The following is a 20,901-nucleotide window of genomic DNA, read 5'->3' on the forward strand; positions in this document are numbered from 1 at the left end:
TGAAACCTACCGAATGTTGAAAGGACTAGGTAGGGTGGATGTGGAGAGGATGTTTCTATGGTGGGGGTATCCAGAACTAGAGGGCACAGCCTCAAAATTGAGGAGCAACCTTTTAGAACAGAGTTAAGAAGGAATGTTTTTAGCCAGAAGGTTGTGAATTTGTAGAATGCTGAGTCACAGACCATAGTGGAGACTAAATCCATGGGAATATTTAAGGTGGAAGTTGGTAGTTTCCTGATCGGTCAGCACATCAAAGGATATGGCAAGAAGGCAGGTGTATGGGGTTGAGTGGGGTTCTGGATCAGCCACGATGGAAAGGTGGTGCAGAATCGATGGTTTGCTCCTCTGTCTTATGGTCTTATGGACCCACCCAAGCTAGTGCCTTTTGCCAGTGTTGGGCATCTTCTAAAACTTTGCTGTCCATGTACCTGCCGCTGGCAGCTCATTCCACATAGTTACCACCTTTTTATTTTTTTTAAAAGTTGCCCCTCAAATTCGTATTAAACCTTTCCTCTCTCATCTTAAATCTATGCTCTCTATTCCTTGATCTCCCAATTCTGGTAAAAGGGCTGAGGTGCATTCACCCTATCTATGCCCCTTATGGTTATATACAGTTCTGTAATATCACCTCTCAATCTCCTGCACTCTGAGGAATAAAGTCCCACCTTGTCCAACCTCTCCCTGTAACTCATTCCCTCAGTCTTGTAAATCCTGTCCGCACTCTTGTCAGTTTAAAACTATCTTTCCTATAGCAAGGTGCCCAAAACCCAACACAATTTCCCAAGTGTGGCCTCGCCAGCGTTCTACACGACTGCAGCTTCCCTCTGACATTTTATACTCACTGCCCTGACTTGTGAAAGCCAGTGTGCCAGTCGTCTTCATCACCCTGTCTACATGTGATTCCACTTTCAGGAACCATGTACTTGTAGACTAAGGTCCCTCTGCTCTAAAACACTCTGCGAGGTAAAGAGAAAAGGGGGATGTCAGCGATAAATTTGTTTTACACAGTGGTGGGTGCATGGGGTGGTGGTAGAGGCAGGTACATTAGGGAAATTTAAGATACTCTTAGGGAGGTACATCGATGAAAGAAAAATGGAGAGCTATGCAGGAGGGAAGGATTAGATTGATCTTATAGTAGATTCAAAGCTTGGCACAACATCATGGACCAAAGGGCCTGCACTCTTCTGTAATGTTCTATAATAACATGAATCAGAATCAACAGATGAGGAAAGTGATTCTGAAGATTGTCTACCCTTGGATGACTGCCATCTGAACAGATCAAACAGTCACTCCAAGTAGTTTCCTGGTTGGTGAAGAGACCCAGTGTGCTGGTTGAGAAACGGGATAAACCACACGATAGTTTGACACAAAGTTCAGAGGACGTTGTTAATAAATTGGCTAACAGTACAGTTAAAAAATAAGACGTCAGAAATTTATAGAAATATAAATCTAAAAGCCTTGACTGCAAATTGGTAATATATTCTGCACAAAAACATGAAATAAGTAGCCTGAATCATTTTGGAAACATAGAAACTCATATATAACATCCGATTCAATGTTAGGCGTAGCTGAGAGGATTCAAAACATTATTTCAAATTAAATTGGGATTTTTTTTGTTCTCCTTCAGAGTATAAACAACAAATCTAAATAGTTTTTAGCAGTAGCAGTACAGTACTATCTATCCCAGTGGCCACTTAGTTAGGTATACCTGCTCATTAATGCAAATATCTAATCAGCCAATCATATTGCAGCAACTCAATGCATAAAAGCATGCAGTCATGGTCAAGAGGTTCAGTTGTTGTTCAGACCAAACATCAGAATGGGGAAGAAATGTGATCTAAGTGATTTTGACTGTGGAATGATTGTTGGTGCCAGATGGAGTTGTTTGATTATCTTAGAAACTGCTGATCTCCTGGGATTTTCATGCACAACAGTTTACAGAGACTGATTTAAAAAAACAAAAAAATCCAGTCACCAGCAATCTGCAGGCAAAAATGCCTTGTTAATAAAAGAGGTCGGAGGAGAATGGCCAGACTGGCTCACGCTGACAGGAAGGTGACAGTAACTCAAATGACCACACGTTACAACAGTGGTGTGCAGAAGAGCACAACATGTTGAGCCCTGAAGTGGATGGGCTACAGCATTCAGCAGAAGACCACACCAGGTTCCACTCCTGTACCTAATAAAGTGGCCACTGAGTGTAATTAAAATGAGTCTCCTGCAGAGAATTTCAGTTAGAAGAGTATGCATTCAATGAAGGGCTGACGATCAGCTTGTGGTCTTGACAGAGTATATCGCAAGAGAATTAGACTTTGCCCTGAATATACAAATCAGAGAAAGTATTGGAACCAGTGTTGATGCCATGTTTAGCCATATCCATTCCACGATGCATGAGGGATGGGAAAACATATGCTCAGTTCTCTCACACTGCACCGATCCGATGATGAGGCACTTGCAACGTCTGCAGATTGGGGCACGTGAAGTGAGGGGCTGGAAGAAAACAGCCTGCTAATCCATTGGACGCAAACGGCAGTGTCGGCCCATAGAACACCTCTTCTTTACCTTCCGCACTTACATCCAATACCTACAATAAAAGGCACATTTTCAAGATTTACATACATTTTATTAAAATTACATATACACATGAAGGATCCTACCCCATGCCCCGCTCATGGACTGTTCGTCCCACTCCCATCAGGGAGGAGGCTGCGTAGCATCCACACCAGGAACATCAGCCTCAAAAACACAGTTACTTCCCCAAGTAGTGAGGCTGATGAACACCTCCACCCATTAACTCACCCTCCACCCCACTACTTTATTGTTTTCTGTCATTCATCTGATGTACAGCCTAGTGTCACCTTATTGACATACAATCAATCTATGTATATAAGCTATCTTCTGTTTTTTTTATTGATCGGGTTTTTTTTAATCATTATTGTTGTGTTGTTCATCTTTTGTGATCCAGACAAAACAATTATTTTGTTCTCCTTTATGCTTGTGTACCGGAAATTCCATTGAACAATCTTGAATCAAATACATACTCATATGGGAGAAGCATATCTCCTTCTGTAACAAAAAGACTCAGCAGACGATGTACTTCTTGCAGCAGTTGGAGAAATTCCATCTTCCCCAGAGCATTCTATATCTGCTATGGATGGTCCCAAGCCCGGCTGTGCAGGGAGAAGGGTGGGCACGAGGCTAGCAACCTCACCTCATTAAAAACCCAGCACTACTGAAATACCAACAGAAGCTCCAAAGACCTCATCCCGAGAGAGGAAGGATCTTCGAAGAAGGGCTACTCCTGGGGACAACTTGAAAGACTGGCCCAGGATAGAGGACCCTGGTGAATTGCTGATGGGGGCCTATGCGTGATGGGCTTTAGAAAAGGAAAGCAAGAACATCCTGGTGCAATTCTACACTGCCATCACAGACAGAATCATCACATCAGCCGTGACTGTCTGGTTTGGTGCAGCATCCTCGCACGGTATATGAAAATTACAGAGAACTGTCCGGTCATTGTCTGCAGTCTAACATCACTGCAGGACTTGTATGTGTCCAGGACAAAGAATCTGACAGGAAAATCATTGCGGACACTATCCACCTCGCAAAATGCCTTTTCCTTACGCTCCTTTCTGGAAAGTGCTACAGGGCTGTTAAAACCAAAACTTCACATCATCTTAAAAGTTCCCTCCCCCAGGCAGTTAATCTGATCAACCATTCTAGTTAGCCCCCCACACCCCCGTCTATTCATTACCCTGTCACTGCACTGCTCTGTAAACACTTTAAACTACCCTTTACAATGTTGTTTATAAACATATAACCATGTAACAATTACAGCAAGGAAACAGGCCATCTCAGTCCTTCTAGTCCATGCCGAACTCTTACTCTCACCTAGTCCCACCAACCTGCACTCAGCCCATAACCCTCCATTCCTTTCCTGTCCGTATAGCTGTCCAGTTTAACTTTAAACGACAACATCAAACCTGCCTCAACCACTTCTGCTGGAAGCTCGTTCCACACAGCCACCATTCTCTGAGTAAAGAAGTTCCCCCTCATGCTACCCCTAAACTTTTGCCCTTTAATGCTCAACTCATGTCCTCTTGTTTGAATCCCCCCCACTCTCAATGGAAAAAGCCTATCCATGTCAACTCTATCTATCCCCCTCATAATTTTAAATACCTCTGTCAAGTCCCCCCTCAACCTTCTACAATACACAATACTTACTGCATTGTTTACTGTAAATACACAATGGTATTTATGTATTTATACACATTTTATTTCATATCTGTATTTTAACCTCCAACTTCATTTTTTATAATTCTTTATTCTTTATAATTGTTGAATGGTGTTACTTTTGTTGCATGTCACACCAACACACACCAGCAAACTCTTAATACATATAAACAGATATGGTGAAGCTGGAGAGTGGAATGCTTCTCTTGCGGGTTGTGTGAAGGCAGAGAGACCTCCAGTGTCCCTGACAACTACAACCGCAGCTTCTAGCAATCCACGTTAAGGAACTGGAGCTGGAACTGGATGAACTATGGATGATTCGGGAGGCTGAGGGGGTGATAGAAAGGACATATAGAGAGGTAGTTACACCCAAGGTGCACACAGGAAAATGGGTGAGAGTCAGGAAGAGGAAAGGGGTTAAGGAGCCAGTGCAGAGTATCCCAATGGCCATCCCTCTCAATAACAGGTATATCACTTTGGATACTGTCGGGGGTGGGGGGGGGGAATGACCTAACAGAGGAAGGTCACAGTGGTTGGATCTCTGGCACTGAGTCTGCCTCTGTGACTCAGAATGGAAATGGGGAGAAGAGACACACAGTGGTGATAGGGGATTTGCTAATTAGGAGAATGGACAGGAGATTCTCTGGGCGAGAATAACATTCCCAGGTGGTACGTTGCCTCCCCGATGTCAGGGTCTGGGATATCTCGGATCAAGTCCTCACCATTCTTAAGTGGGAGGGTGAACAGCCAGAAGGCGTGGTCCATGTTGGTACCAATAATATGGATAGGACCGGTGACAACGTTTTGCATTGGAGTTCAGGGAGTCAGATGGTAAGTTTAAGCGCAGGACCTCCAGGGTTGTAAACTCAGGATTGCAACCCATGCCATGTGCTAGTGAGGCCAGAACTAAGAAGATTATACAATTTAATACGTGGTTAAGGAGTTGGTGTAAGACGGAGGGCACAAGATTTTTTGGATCATTGGGCTCTCTTCCAGGGAAGGTGGGACCTGTACAGAAGGGACAGTTTTCACCTGAACTGCAGGGGAACTAATATCTTGGTGGGAAGGTTTGCTAATGCTGCACGGTGGGGTTTAAACTAGAGTTTCAGGGGATGGGAACCAAAATGCCAGAACAGTTAGTGGAGAGATTGTGGAGACAGATGTTGGTAAGACCTCAGACAAAGTTAGGAATCAAAAGGTTGAGCATGGCGCAACTGAGCTGTGTATATTTCAATGCAGGAAGTATCGTAGGAATAGTGCTGAAGACAGATAAGAAGACAGACAGATACTTTATTGATCGCTAGGAAATTACAGTGTCGCAGTAGCATTACAGATTCACAGAAATAAAATATTAGAAGAGAAGTAAGAAGAATGAATAAAAATAAGTTACCTCAAACAGTCTAACAGAAGGGGATCATCATATCCCCCAACAGAAGGTTGACACATTAGTCAGCCTATTGGCTGAGGGTAATAATGACCTAGTCTAGCACTCTTTGGAGCAGTGAAGTTGTCTTCATCTATGACTAAATGCGTTCCTCTGTTCAGCCAAGGTGGCATGCAGAGGGTGAGAAACATTGTCCAGAATTGCCAGGATTTTCCAGAGTCCTTTGTTCTACCACAGCGTCCAGTATGTCCAGTTTAACTCCTATAACAGAACCAGCCTTTCTAATCAGTTTATTGAGCCTGTTGGCATCACCTGTGTTGATGCCATTGTCCCAGCACACCAAGGCATAGAAGATTGTATGGGTGACAACAGACTGGTAGAACATTTGAAGGAGAGGCCTGCATACTCCAAAGGACCTCAGTCTCCTCAGGAAGTAGAGGCAACTTTGACCCTTCTTGTACACAGACTCAGTGGAGGTGCTCCACTCAAGTCTGTCATCCAGGTGCACCCCCAGGACTTGTAGGTCCTCAACACATTCATGTCCTCACCACCAATGGTAAAAGATGAGATAGCTGGTTTACAAACAGAGGCGATGTGTAGTGAGGAGACACGAGGAAATCTGCTGATGCTGGAAATTCAAGCCACACACATCAAAGTTGCTGGTGAACGCAGCAGGCCAGGCAGCATCTCTAGGCAGAGGTACAGTCGATGTTTCGGGCCGAGACCCTTCGTCCTGACAAAGGGTCTGGGTCCGAAATGTCGACTGTACCTCTGCCTAGAGATGCTGCCTGGCCTGCTGCGTTCACCAGCAATTTTTATGTGTGTGTAGTGAGGAGAGCCTGTTTATAGGACAAATTGTAGTCAACATGCTGAGTTGCAACATAAAAGGTGGCCAAAATTGAAAAGGGTGAATACAGGACTGAAGGTGTTATATTCAAATGTGTGCAGTATACGGAATAAGGTAGATGACCTTACAGCACAGTTGCAGATTAACAAGTATGATGCTGTAGGCATCACTGAATTATGGCTGAAAGAAGATTATAGCTGGGAGCTTAATGTCTAAGGATACACATTGGAAGACAGAGGGGGCAGTGTTGCTTTGCTGGTAAAAAATGAAATCAATTCATTTGGAAGAGGTGATATAGGGTCGGAAGGTGTTGAATCATTGTGGATAGAGCTAAGGAACTCTTTTATCTTCTCTCTCTTCAGTTGTCCATCGAAATCTGATGACGACGTCCACTCCTAGGAACTACAAGGGTAAAAAGACCCTATTGGGAGTTGTATACAGACACCCAAACAGTGGTCCACAAATTACAATGGGAGATAGAAAATACATGCCAAAAGGACATTTTTACAATAGTCATGGGGGATTTCAATACGCAGGTAATTGAGAAAGTCAGGTTGGTGCTGGATTTCAAGAGAGGGAATTTCTAGAGTGCCTATGAGATGGCTTTTTAGAGTAGCTGGTGGTTGAGCCCACTAGGGGATCAGCTATTCTGGATTGGGTGCTGTGAAATGAACCAGAATTGATTAGAGAGCTTAAGGTAAAAGAACACTCAGGAGAAAGTGATCAGAATATGACCAAATTCACACTGAAATTTGAGAAGGAGAAGCTGAAGTCAGACATATCAGTATTAAAGTGGAGAAAATAGAATTACAGATAAGAGTAGGCTAGAATTGCTTGGAAAAGAACACTGGCAGGGATGATGGTAGAGCAGCAATGGCTGGAATTTCTGGAAGCAATTCGGAAGGCACAGGATATATACATCCCAGAGGAAGAAGTATTTTAAAGGAAAGATGACACAAAAGTGGGTAACAAGAGAGGTCAAAGCTAACATAAAAGCCAAAGAGAGGACATATAATAGAGCAAAAATTAGTGGAAAGTTAGAGGATTGGGCAGCTTTTAAAGCCAACAGAGGTAACTAAATAGTCATGAAGAAGGTAAAGATGGAATATGAAATTAAAGTGGCCAATAATATCAAAGAGGATACCAAAAGTTTCTTCAGATGCATAAAGTGAAAAATAGAGTCAACAATGGATATCAGACCACTGGAAAACAACGCTGGAGAGGAAGTAATAGAGGACAAGAAAATGGGGAATGAACTGAATAAGTATTTTGCATCAGTCTTCACCGTGGAAGACACCAGCAGTATGGTGGCAGTCCAGGTATCAAGGACATGAAATGTGTGAAGTTACCATAACTAGAGAGAAGGTTGTTGGGAAACTGAAGGTCTGAAGGTGAATAAGTTGCCTGGACCAGTTGGTGTACACCCCAGAGTTCTGAAAGTGGTGTCCGAAGAGATTCTGGAGACATTAGTAATGATCTCTCAAAAATCACTAGATTCTTGAATGCTTCTGGAAGATTGGAAAATAGCAAATGGCATTCCACTCTTCAAGAGGAGAGAGGTAGAAGAAAGGAAACTATAGGCCAGTCTGACCTCAGTGGGTGGGAAGATGCTGATTAAGGATGAGGTCTGGTACTTTGAAGCACATGATAAAATAGCCCCTAGTAACCATGGTTTCCATCAAGAAAAATCTTGCCCGATGAACCTGCTGGAATTCTTTGAGGAGATTACAAGTCGGATAGATAAGGGACATGTATTGGATGTTGTATATTTGGACTTTGACAAGGTGTCACGCGTGAGGCTGCTTACAAAGTTAAGACCTATGGCATTACGGGAAAGTTATTGGCATGATAAGAGCATTGGCTGATTGCTAGGAGGCAGCGAGTGGAAATAAAAGGATCTTTTTCTGGTTGGCTGGTGTTGAAGGGTGTAATGGAAGAGAAATGAGTGCAGTTACTATTACAAAGGAGAAGTTGCTCAAAAAGCTGAAAGATCTAAAGATGCATCAGTCACCCGGACCAGATGAACTGCACCTAGGGTTCTGAAAGAGGTAGTGGTAGAGACTGAAGAGGTATTAGTAATGATCTTTCAAAAATCATTGCACTCTGGCATGTTCCAGAAGACTGGAAACTTGCAAATGTCACTCCACTCTTTAAGAAAGGCCGAAGGCAGCGGCAAGGAAATTATAGACCAGTTCACCTGACCTCAGTGTTTGGGAAGATGTTGAAGTCAATTGTTAAGGATGAGGTGATGGAGTACTTGGTGACAGGGAACAAGATAGGACAAAGTCAGCATGAGGGAAAATCCTGCCTGATGGAATTCTTTGAGGAGATTACAAGTCGGATAAATTAAGAGAATGCAGTGAATGTTGTATATTTGGACTTTCAGAAGGCCTTTCACAAGGTGCCACACGAGGCTGCTTACCAAGTTAAGAGCCCATGGTGTTACAGGAAAGTTACTAATATGGTTAGAGCAATGGCTGATTGGTAGGAGGCAGCGAGTGGGAATAAAAGGATCCTTTTGTGGTTAGTGGTGTTCCACAGGAAGTCGGTGTTGGGACCGTTTCTTTTTATGCTGTATATCAATAATTTACATGATGGAATAGATGGTTTTGTTGCCAAATTTGCAAATGATACGAAGGTTGGTGGAGGGCCTGGTCATGTTCAGGAAACGGGAAGGCTGCAGAAGGACTTAGAAAGATTAGGAGAATGGGCAAGAACGTGGCAAATAAAATACAATGTTGTAAGATGCATGGTCATGCACTTTGCTAGTGGAAAAAAATGTGCAGACTATTTTCTAAATGGGGAGAAAATTCAAAAATCTGAGATGCAAATAATCTTGGGAGTCCTTGTGCAGAACACACTAAAGATTAACTTGCAGGTTGAATCAGTGGAGAGGAGGGCAAATTTAATGTTAGCATTCATTTCAAGAGGACTAGAATACAGAAGCAAGGATGTGATTCTGAGGTTTTATAAGGCACTGGTGAGGCCTCACCTTGAGTATTGTGAATAATTTTGGGCTCCTTATCTAAGAAAAGATGTGCTGGCATTGGAGAGGGTTCAGAAAAGGTTCACATGGATGATTCCAGGAATGAAAGGGTTATGATATGAGGAAAGTTTGATAGCTCTGAAGGATGAGGGGGGATCTCATTGAAATCTTTTGAATGTTGAAATTGCTAGACAGAGTAGTTATGGAAAGGCTGTTTCCCATGGTGGGAGAGTCTAGGACAAAAGGGCACAGCCTCAGGATAGAGGGGTGTCTGTTTAAAACAGAGATGCAGAGAAATTTCTTGAGCCAGAGGGTGGTGAATTTGTGGAATTTGTTGCCACGGGCAGCTGTGGAGGTCAGGTCGTTGGGTGTATTTTAAAGACAGGGCTTGATAGTTTCTTGATTGGCCATGGCATCAAAGATTATGGGGAGAAAGTTGAGGACTGGGGCCGAGGAGGGGAAAAATGATCAGCCTTGATTGGATGGTAGAGCAGACTTGATGGGCCAGATGGCCTAATTTTGCTCCTATGTCTTCCAGTCTTGTGGTCTTACATGAATGGTATGGGTTTGTAGGCCTATTGTCCCGGTGCAGGTTGATGGGTGCAGGCAGTTCTAACGTTTTCAGCATGGACTCAATGGGCCAGAGGGCCTTTTCAGGTGCTGTACTTCTCTTTGACTCTAATGCTATTTTTTATCCATCTTTTCTCTCCTCTTTTTGGCAGCCTTTAGAGATCATTGCTTTTGTGCCTCTGTAGTATGTTTTCTATCCTGAGTAACTGCTTCTCGCTTTACGGAACCATCCTAGGCAATCATTTGATGCAATGATTTCCTGGTGAGGTAGTGATACATTTGGACTTCCAATCCACTGCACCACATCTAGTGTTCTCAATATGGGAAGAGCACTTAACTTACATCATTATAACCTTACAAACTCAGTAATGGATACTCCAACTCATTTTATTCTATCTGTGTCAGAACAGCCATGTATACCACAATCATTCACTTCTCCTCATGTCATCAATCTGTGAATTTGTCTCAGTTTTGCCTCTCATTACTAGAGTTTTTTATTCAGAGACTCAGCACAGTAACAATCCCTTCTGGCCCCACGAGCCCGTGCTGCCCAGTTACCAATGTGACCAGTTAATCTACTAACCTGTACGTCTTTGCTAGGTGGGAGGAAACCGGGGCACCTAGCGGGAACCCATGAGGCACATGGGGAGAACGTACAACTCCTTACAGGCAGTGGTGGGAAATGAACTTCGGTTGCTTGTGTGGTAAAGCTTTGTGCCAACCATTGCAGTATCATGCAGCCCTAAATAATACACCTCACCTTCTAACTATCCCATTCACCTGTTTGAGCACATCTCACCCAACCACATTTTCTTTGTTCTGTCCATTCTTCCCACCTCTCTCTCTGCAAATTTAACTCAGCACCTTTCATCTCTCCTTGATCTTATGAAAGGTCTCTCCTAAAACATTAACTCTCTTCCCCTTTCCACAAATGCTGCCTGACATAACAGACACAAAATGCTAGAGGAACTCAGCAGGTCAGGTAGCATCAATGGAGGGGAATAAATGACCATATAACAACAATATAACAATTACAGCACGGAAACAGGCCATCTCGGCTCTTCAAGTCCGTGCTGAACTCTTACTCTCACCTAGTCCCACAGACCTGCACTCAGCCCATAACCTCCATTCCTTTCCTGTCCATATATCTATCCAATTTAACTTTAAACGACAACATCGAACCTGCCCCCACCACTTCTGCTGGAAGCTCGTTCCACACAGCTACCACTCTCTGAGTAAAGAAGTTCCCCCTCGTGTTACCCCTGAACTTTTGCTCTTTAACTCTCAACTCACGTCCTCTTGTTTGAATCTCCCCCAGTCTCAATGGAAAAAGCCTATCCACGTCAACTCTATCTATCCCCCTCATAATTTTAAATACCTCTTTCAAGTACCCCCTCAACCTTCTACGTTCCAAAGAATAAAGACCCAACTTGTTCAACCTTTCTCTGTAACTTAGGAGATGAAACCCAGGCAACATTCTAGTAAATCTCCTCTCTACTCTCTCAATTTTATTGACATCCTGCCTATAATTCGGTGACCAGAACTGCGCACAATACTACAAATTTGGCCTTACCAATGCTTTATACAATTTCAACATTACATCCCAACTCCTATACTCAATGCTCTGATTAATAAAGGCCAGCATACCAAAAGCTTTCTTCACCACCCTATCCACATGAGATTCCACCTTCAGGGAACTATGCACCATTATTCCTAGATCCATCTGTTCTACTGCATTCTTCAATGCCCTACCATTTACCATGTATGTCCTATTTTGATTAGTCCTACCAAAATGTAGCACCTCACACTTATCAGCATTAAACTCCATTTGCCATCTTTCAGCCCACTCTTCTAACTGGCCTAAATCTCTCTGCAAGCTTTGAAAACCTACTTCATTATCCACAACTCCACCTATCTTAGTATCATCTGCATACTTACTAATCCAATTTACCACCCCATCATCCAGATCATTAATATATGACAAACAACATTGGACCCAGTACAGATCCCTGAGGCACACCACTAGACACCGGCCTCCAATCTGACACACAGTTATCCACTACTACTCTCTGGCGTCTCCCATCCAGCCACTGCTGAATCCATTTCACTACTTCGATATTAATACCTAACGATTGAACCTTCCTAATTAACCTTCCATGTGGAACCCTGTCAAATGCCTTACTGAAATCCATATAGACAACATCCACCGCTTTACCCTCGTCAACTTTCCTAGTACCCTCTTCAAAAAATTCAATAAGATTTGTCAAACATGACCTTCCACGCACAAATCCATGTTGACTGCTCCTAATCATACCCTGTCTATCCAGATGCTTATATATATCATCTCTAAGAATACTTTCCTTCAATTTTCCCACCACTGACATCAAACTCACAGGCCGATAATTGCTAGGTTTACTCTTAGAACCCTTTTTAAACAATGGAACCACATGAGCAATACACCAATCCTCCGGCACCATCCCCGTTTCTAATGACATTTGAAATACTTCTGTCAGAGCCCCTGCTATTTCCACACTAACTTCCCTCAAGGTCCTAGGAAATATCCTGTCAGGACCCGGAGACTTATCCACTTTTATATTCCTTAAAAGCGCCAATACTTCCTCTTCTTTAATCATCATACTTTCCATAACTACCTTTCTTGTTTCCTTTATCTTACACAATTCAATATTCTTCTCCTCAGTGAATACAGAAGAAAAGAAATTGTTCAAAATCTCCCCCATCTCTTTTGGCTCCGCACATAGCCGTCCACTCTGATTCTCTAAGGGACCAATTTTATCCCTCACTATCTTTTTGCTATTTATATAACTGTAGAAACCCTTCAGATTTATTTTCACCTTACTTGCCAAAGCAGCCTCATATCTTTTTAGCTTTTCTAATTTCTTTCTTAAGATTCTTTTTACATTCTTTATATTCCTCGAGCACCTCATTTACTCCAAGCTGCCTGTATTTATTGTAGATCCCTCTCTTTTTCTAAACCAAGTTTCCAATATCCCTTGAAAACCATGGCTCTCTCAAATTTTTAACCTTTCCTTTCAACCTAACAGGAACATAAAGATCCTGTACCCTCAAAATTTCACCTTTAAATGACCTCCATTTCTCTATTATATCCTTTCCATCAAACAAATTGTCCCAATCCACTCCTTCTAAATCCTTTCGCATCTCCTCAAAGTTAGCCTTTCTCCAATCAAAAATCTCAACCCTGGGTCCAGTCCTCTCCTTCTCTATAATTATATTGAAACTAATGGTATTGTGATCACTGGACCCGAAGTGCTCCCCAACACATTGAAACCCATCTCATTCCCTAACAGGAGATCCAACACTGCCCCTTCTCTAGTTGGTACCTCTAAGTTTTCTTGCAGCAATACAATCTTGCACACATTTTACAAACTCCAAACCATCCAGCCCTTTTACAGAATGGGCTTCCCAGTCAATGTGTGGAAAATTAAAATCTCCCACAATCACAACCTTGTGCTTACTACAAATATCTGCTATCTCCTTACAAATTTTCTCCTCCAATTCTTGATCCCCATTAGGTGGTCTATAATACACCCCTATAAGCATTACTACACCTTTCCCATTCCTCAATTCCACCCAAATAGCCTCCTTAGATGAGTCCTCTAATCTATCCTGCCAAAGCACCGCTGTTATATTTTCTCTGACAAGCAATGCAACACGTCCCCCTCTTGCCCCTCCGATTCTATCACAACTGAAGCAATGAAATCCAGGAATATTTAGTTGCCAATCACACCCCTCCTGCAACCATGTTTCACTAATAGCTGCAACATCATATTTCCAGGTATCAATCCATGCTCTAAGCTCATCCACCTTTCCTATAATGCTCCCAGCATTAAAATAGATGCATTTAAGAAACTTTCCACCTCTTACTGTTTACTCCTAATGGAGCAAACAACTTTGTTATCTTTTTCTTCCTTCTCCCCTATATCTTCAGTCTGAATGCTCCCGTTCTCTGCCCCTGCCTATCCTCCCTCACACACACTGTCTACTAGCTTTCTCTATTTGTGAACTAACCTCCTCTCTCCTAGTCTCTTTAATTTGATTCCCACCCCCCAACCATTTTAGTTTAAAGTCTCCTCAGTAGCCTTAGCAAATCTCCCCACCAGGATATTGGTCCCCCTGGGATTCAAGTGCAACCCATCCTTTTTGTACAGGTCACACCTGCACCAAAAGAGGTCCCAATGATCCAAAAACTTGAATCCCTGCCCCCTGCTCCAATCCCTCAGCCACACATTTATCCTCCCCCTCATTGCATTCCTACTCTCACTAGTCAATGTCTTTGGCCAAGACCCTTCTTCAGGACGCAAACAGGAGGAATTCTGCAGATGCTAGAAATTCAAGCCACACACATCAAAGTTGCTGGTGAATGCAGCAGGCCAGGCTGCCTGGCCTGCTGCGTTCACCAGCAACTTTGATGTGTGTGACCCTTTTTCAGGACACTGATTTGATGTTTTTCTTTCACATTTAAGATTGGTTCAGATTTTCAATCTCTATTGATTGATTAACTTTATTTGTAACATGCACATCAAAATATACAGTGAAATGCATTGGTTACATCAAATTAATCAGCAAGGATGTGCTGTGGGTGGCCTGCACGTGGTGCCATGCATCCATGCTAAAATAGCATGCCCACAACTTACTAACTCTAACCATTCGCCTTTAGATTGGGAGGAAACTAGAGCAATCGGAGGAAACCCAAGTTGTCAAGGGAAGAATGTACAAACTCCTTACAAATAGCAGTGGGAATCGAACCCTGATCTTACAGCTAGTGCCGTAAAAGATACACAATTATGCCTAGATTCTTCAGAAACTTTTATAATCCATATCTAAACTTTGTTTTTCTATAAGTACATTTTCCTCACAACATGCATAACTAAGTATACCACAAATTTAGTGAATTACAATTGCATAATTTCACCTTTCACTGTCTTGTCAAATATGCTTATTTTTGTGGTCAGTTGCAAAGCAATGGCATTTATTACAGACCTGCAAGAAAGCTGCACCATCTGCTACTCTCATGCTTGCCTACTCTAAGACAACAATTCATTGGGATCCCTGGAGCCCATCCACTGGGAAGCCATTAAGTTGGCACTGCAGTTAGTCAAGTTGAAGAATTTTTACAGCAAGCAAGTTGAAAAAGTGTTTTTAAATTAATTTTAAATCATTTTATCAAACTACTAATAAGAGATGGGATACCATTTAGTGACAATAATTACAACTAACACTGAAACATCATAAGCATTTGAAAAAGTTAATTTTTAGAAATTGAAACCTGATGTAATTAATTCACAAATATAAAAATAGATTTTCTGAAAGACCAATGTGAATGTAAGAAGCCGTTAAATGATCAATTATATAACAAAACATATGTTTGCCAAGTGTTTTACAGTAAATTTCTTATATTAACAGCAATTTAAATGATTTTCCTTAATTCCGTGGCAGTGAAGATAGCATCACAGTCTGTGCAGGAAGTTTGAGGATTTACAGTGTACAATGAGATGGTCACAAAAATAAAGAAAATGTTTTCATTTTCATAACAGTAGGATTTGCAAATAGTGACAATTTTAATATTTGTAAAATCTGAGCCATGACAGTAATTTCCATAGTATTTTATCTTTATGATTTTGATTAAAGTACTTTACAAAATTAATTAAATAACATGAATACACTAACCTGGATACAAGCTAATGGCTCATTGGTCCAGATTGAATACCCGCCAACAAGGTATATTCTTCCACTGTGCACTGCTACACCTGACTCATTTTGACCTAATGTAGAAAAATGCAAAGCACTAATTTGTAAAATTTTACTACTGAGCTTACATATTTGGATATTACATATTACAGCACCCGGGTATTGCCCCCATCTTGTTACTACCATTGGGGAGGAGATATAGCAACTGAAGATGCACATCCAGTGACTCAGGAACAGCTTCTAACCCTCTGCCACCAGATTTCTGAATGGTCAGCCAAGGTGGATTTAAAAAGATGAATTGAAGTAAATGCTTTGAAAAATGAGCAGCACAGTACAGGACCTTTGGCCCGCAATGTTGTGTTGACCTTTAAACCTGCTCCAAGCCAAAGACAGGGCATATAATAGAGCAAAAATTAGTGAGAAGTTAAAGGATTGGGAAGTTTTTAAAATCCAACAGAAGGCAACTAAGAAAGTCGTAAAGAAAGAAAAGGAATATGAAGGTAAGCTAGCCAATAATATTAAAGAGGATACGTAAAGTTTCTTCAGATATATAAAGTGTAAAAGAGAGGTGAGAGTAGGTATCAGACCATTGGAAAATGATGCTGGAGATGTTGAAATGGGGGGCAAGGAAATGGCAGATGAACTGCCATTTGTATCCGTCTTCACTGTAGAAGACACTAGCAGTATGCTAGTTCGAGAGTGTCAGGAGGCAGAAACATGTGAAGTTGCTATTACTAGGGAGAAGGTTCTTGGGGAAACTGATAGGACTGAATCACCTGCACCAGACGGTGCACGCTCCAGGGTTCCGAAAGTGGTGGCCGAAGAGATTGTGGAAGCATTAGTAATGATCTTTTAAGAATCAATAGATTCTGGAATGGTTTGAAAAGAATGGAATATTACAAATGTCACTCCATCTTTCAAGAAGGGAGTGAGACATCAAAAGGAAATTGTAGGTCAGTTAGTCAGACCTCAATGGTTTGGAAGATGTTGGAATTGATGATTATGGATGCGGTTTGAGGGTACTTGAAAGTACATGATAAAATACGCCATAGTCAGCATGATTTCCTTAAGGGAAAATCTTGCCTAACAAATCTGCTGGAATTCTTTGAAGGATTAACAAACAGGATAGACGAAAGAGGATCGGTCGATGTTGTGTACTTGGATTTTTGGCAGGCCTTTGACAAGATGTCACACATGAGGCTGCTTTGCAAGTTAAGGGCCCATGGTATTACAGGAAAGATTTCAGTAGGGATAGAGCAACGGCTGATTGGCAGGAGTGGGAACAGCAGGAGGCAAAGTGTGGGAATAAAGGGAGCCTTTCTGGTTAGCTGCCAGTTTTCCACAGGGGTCTGTGTTGGGACTGCTTTTTATGTTAAATTTCAATGATTTGGATGACGAAATAGATGGCTTGGTTGTCAAGTTTGCAGAAGATACAATGATAGGTGAAGGGGCATGTAGTTTTGAGGAAGTAGAGAGACTACAGAAGGACTTAGACAGATTAAGAGAATGGGCAAAGAATTGGCAGATGGAATACAGTGTTGGGTAGTGTAGCACTCAGGAGAAATAACAGGGTAGATTATTTTCAAAATGGAGGGAAAATTCAAAAATCTGAGCGGCGAAGGGATTTGGGAGACCTTGTGCAGCATTCCCTAAAAGTTAATTTGCAGGTTGAGTCAGTGGTGAAAAAGGCAAGCGTGATGTTAGCAATCATTTCAAGAAGACTAGAATTTAAAGGCAAGGATGTAATGCTGAGGCTATATAAAGCACTGGTGAGGCCTCACTTGGAGCACTGTGAGCAGTTTTGGGCCCTTTATCTTAGAAAGGATGTGCTGACGAGGGTTCAAAGGAAGTTCACAAAAATGATTCTGAGATTGAAAGGCTTGTATGGGCCTCTACTCACTGGAATTCAGAATACTGAGGGGTGACCTCATTGAAATCTATCAAATGGGCTTGATAGAATGCTCATGGAGAGATCATAAGATCATAGGACATACGAGCAGAATTAGGCCATCTGGCCCTTCGAGTCTGCTCCACCATTCAATCATGGCTGATTCTTTTTTTTCTATCTCCTCCTCAACCCCAGTTCTCGGCCTTCTCCCCGTAACCTTTGATGCCATGTCCAATCAAGAATCTATCAATCTCTGCCTTAAACACACCCAACAACCTGGCCTCCACAGCTGCATCCGGCAACAGATTCCATGTTTACCACCTTAAAGAAATTTATCAGCATCTCTGTTTTGAAAGGGCGCCCCTCTTTCCTGAGGATGTGTCCTCTCGTCCTAGACTCTCCCACCATGGGAAACATCCTTTCTGCATCTACTCTGTCTAGGCCTTTCAACATTCAAAAGGTTTCAATGAGATCCCCCCACCCTTCTGAATTCCAGCGAGTACAGACCCAGAGCCATCAAATGTTCCTCGTATGATAACCCTTTCATTCCTGGAATCATCCTTGTGAACCTCTTCTGGACTCTCTCCAATGCCAGCACATCTTTTCTAAGATGAGGGTCCCAAAACTATTCACAATATCAAGGTGAGGCCTCACCAGTGCCTTATAAAGCCTCAGCATCACATCCTTGGTCTTGTATTCTAGACCTCTTGAAATAAATACTAACATGGCATTTGCCTTCCTCACCACCTCAACCTGCAAGTTAACTTTCAGGGTGTTCTATACAAGGACTCCTAAGTCCCTCTGCATCTCAGATTTTTGGATTTTCTCCCTGTTCAGAAAATAGTCTGCACATTTATTTCTACTACCAAAGTGCATGACCATACATTTTTCAACATTTGTCACTTTCTTGCCCATTCTCCTAATCTATCTAAGTCCTTCTGCATCCTACCTGTTTCCTCAACACCACCTACCCCTCCACCAATCTTCATATCATCTGCAAATTTGGTAACAAAGCCAACTATTCCATCATCTAAATCACTTATATACAGCATAAAAAGAAGAGGTCCCAACACCGACCCCTACGGAACACCACTAGTCACTGGCAGCCAACCAGGAAAGGATCCTTTTATTTCTACTCACTGCCTCCTACCAATCAGCCAATGCTCTAACCATGTTAGTAACTTTCCTGTAATACCATGGGCTTTTAACTTGGTATGCAGCCTCATGTGTGGCCCCTTGTCAAAGGCCTTCTGAAAGTCCAAATATGCAACATCCACTGCATCCCCTTTATCTATCCTACTTGTAATCTCCTCAAAGAATTCCAACAGGTTCATCAGGCAGGATTTTCCCTGAAGGAAACCATGCTGACTTTGTACTATCTTGTCCTGTGTCACCAAGTACACCAGCACCATGACCTTAACAATTGATTCTAACATCTTCCCAACCACTGATGTTAGGCTAACTGGTCTATAATTTCCTCATTGCTGCCTTCAAGAGGTTGATGATGCAGCGTCTTATAGAAGTGTGTCCTTTTAGAATGGAGATGAGGAGGAATTTCTGTAATCAGAGAGTGGTGAACCTGTGGAATTCATTGCCACAGGAGACTTCGGAGGCCAAGCCATTGAGTATATGTGAGGCAGAGGTTGATTGATTCCTGATTTGTCAGGGAATGAGGGGATACAGGGAGAAGGCAGGAGAATGGGGCTGAGAGGAAAATTGATCAGCCATGATGAAATGGCAGAGCAGACTTAATGGGCCAAATGGCCTAATTCTGTTCCTATAATCTTATTCTCTTATGGCCTTAAGATCAATCTAACTCTTCTCTACCACACTGCCCTCCATATTTCTATCATGTATGTGTCTATATAAGGCTGTTAAATATCTCAGAAAATGAATCTCAGGGTTGTATATGGTGACATATATGTACTTTGATAGTACATCCACTTTGAACTTTCAACTTTGAACTTTGAACCTGTTTTAGCCTTTCTAGTGGCAGGTGATAGGTGAGACCAAGAACATAATTTCCGAAGAAAAAATGTAGTGAGAAAAGGCTTCATAAGATTCAGGCGATGCTGCAGATACTGGAAAGCCAGAGTAACTCACACAGAATGCCGAAGGAATCCTAAGATTCAGATGTATTTTGTCATTACTGCAGACAGTTGAAAAGGTTAAAGCACCTACCTGTCAGCAAGCTAAATTGGCAGCGTACCCACTGGTCAGTGTCTATGTTATAGCAGTCAATCTGCCGAACCAAAATCCGATCATTGTTATAGTCCAAATCATTTCCACCGAGGACGTACAGCTTTCTATTGACAGCTGCCATAACGTGATAGACTCGCCTCTGTAACATGGGACTGCGGCTGATCCATTTATTCTGATAGTCAGGGAAAATATAAATGGTTACAACAGATTTCACAGTGACCACTGGATTATTACTATATCAACATGACCCCGAAGCTGTTCGGACCTCCAGCGAGGGCGACTGAGGTGACTTTAAACTAGAATGGTTGGGGGGTGGGAATCAAGTTAAAGAGGCTAGGCGAGAGGAGGTTAGTTCACTACAGGGGGATGGGAACCAGTGCAGAGAGACAGAGGGGTGTAAAATGAGGGTAGAAGCAAAAAGTAGTAAGGTGAAAAGTAAAAGTGGCAGGCCAACAAATCCAGGGCAAGCATCAAAAAGGTCCCACATGGGAGGTTAGTTAGGAAAATTCAGTCGCTAGGTATACATGGAGAGGTGGTAAATTGGATCAGACATTGGCTCAATGGAAGAAGCCAGAGAGTGGTGGTAGAGAATTGCTTCTCTGAGTGGAGGCCTGTGACTAGTGGTGTTCCACAGGAATCAGTGCTGGGTCCATTGTTATTTGTCATCTATATCAGTGATCTGGATGATAATGTGGTAAATTGGATCAGCAAATTTGCTGATGATACAAAGATTGGAGGTGTAGTAGACAGCGAGGAAGGTTTTCAGAGCCTGCAGAGGGACTTGGACCAGCTGGAGAAATGGGCTGAAAAATGGCAGATGGAGTTTAATACTGACAAGTGTGAGGTATTGCACGTTGGAAGGACAAACCAACGTACAACATACAGGGTTAATGGTAAGGCACTGAGGAGTGCAGAGGAACAGAGGGATCTGGGAATACAGATACAAAATTCCCTAAAAGTGGCGTCACAGGTAGATAGGGTCGTAAAGAGAGCTTTTGGTACATTGGCCTTTATTAATCAAAGTATTGAGCATAAGAGCTGGAATGTTATGATGAGGTTGTATA

The 20,901-nt window shown here is 42.3% G+C and overlaps 1 protein-coding gene across 1 annotated transcript in view; it reads right to left on the reverse strand.

The window, feature by feature from the left end:
• Positions 1–830: 830 nt before the first annotated feature.
• The window catches only part of klhl32 (kelch-like family member 32), a 276,783-nt gene continuing 256,712 nt past the window's right edge, over positions 831–20,901 (reverse strand). The window contains exons 10-12 of the mRNA XM_063069988.1: positions 19,817–20,009; positions 15,727–15,821; positions 831–2,584 (exon numbers count right to left, since the gene is read on the reverse strand). Coding sequence (XP_062926058.1) covers positions 2,423–2,584; positions 15,727–15,821; positions 19,817–20,009 — 450 coding nt within the window. The 3' untranslated portion in view covers positions 831–2,422. The remainder of the gene's footprint in view (positions 2,585–15,726; positions 15,822–19,816; positions 20,010–20,901) is intronic.

This window comes from Mobula hypostoma, chromosome 2 (genome assembly GCF_963921235.1).
Source record: "Mobula hypostoma chromosome 2, sMobHyp1.1, whole genome shotgun sequence".
Lineage (NCBI taxonomy): Eukaryota > Metazoa > Chordata > Chondrichthyes > Myliobatiformes > Myliobatidae > Mobula > Mobula hypostoma.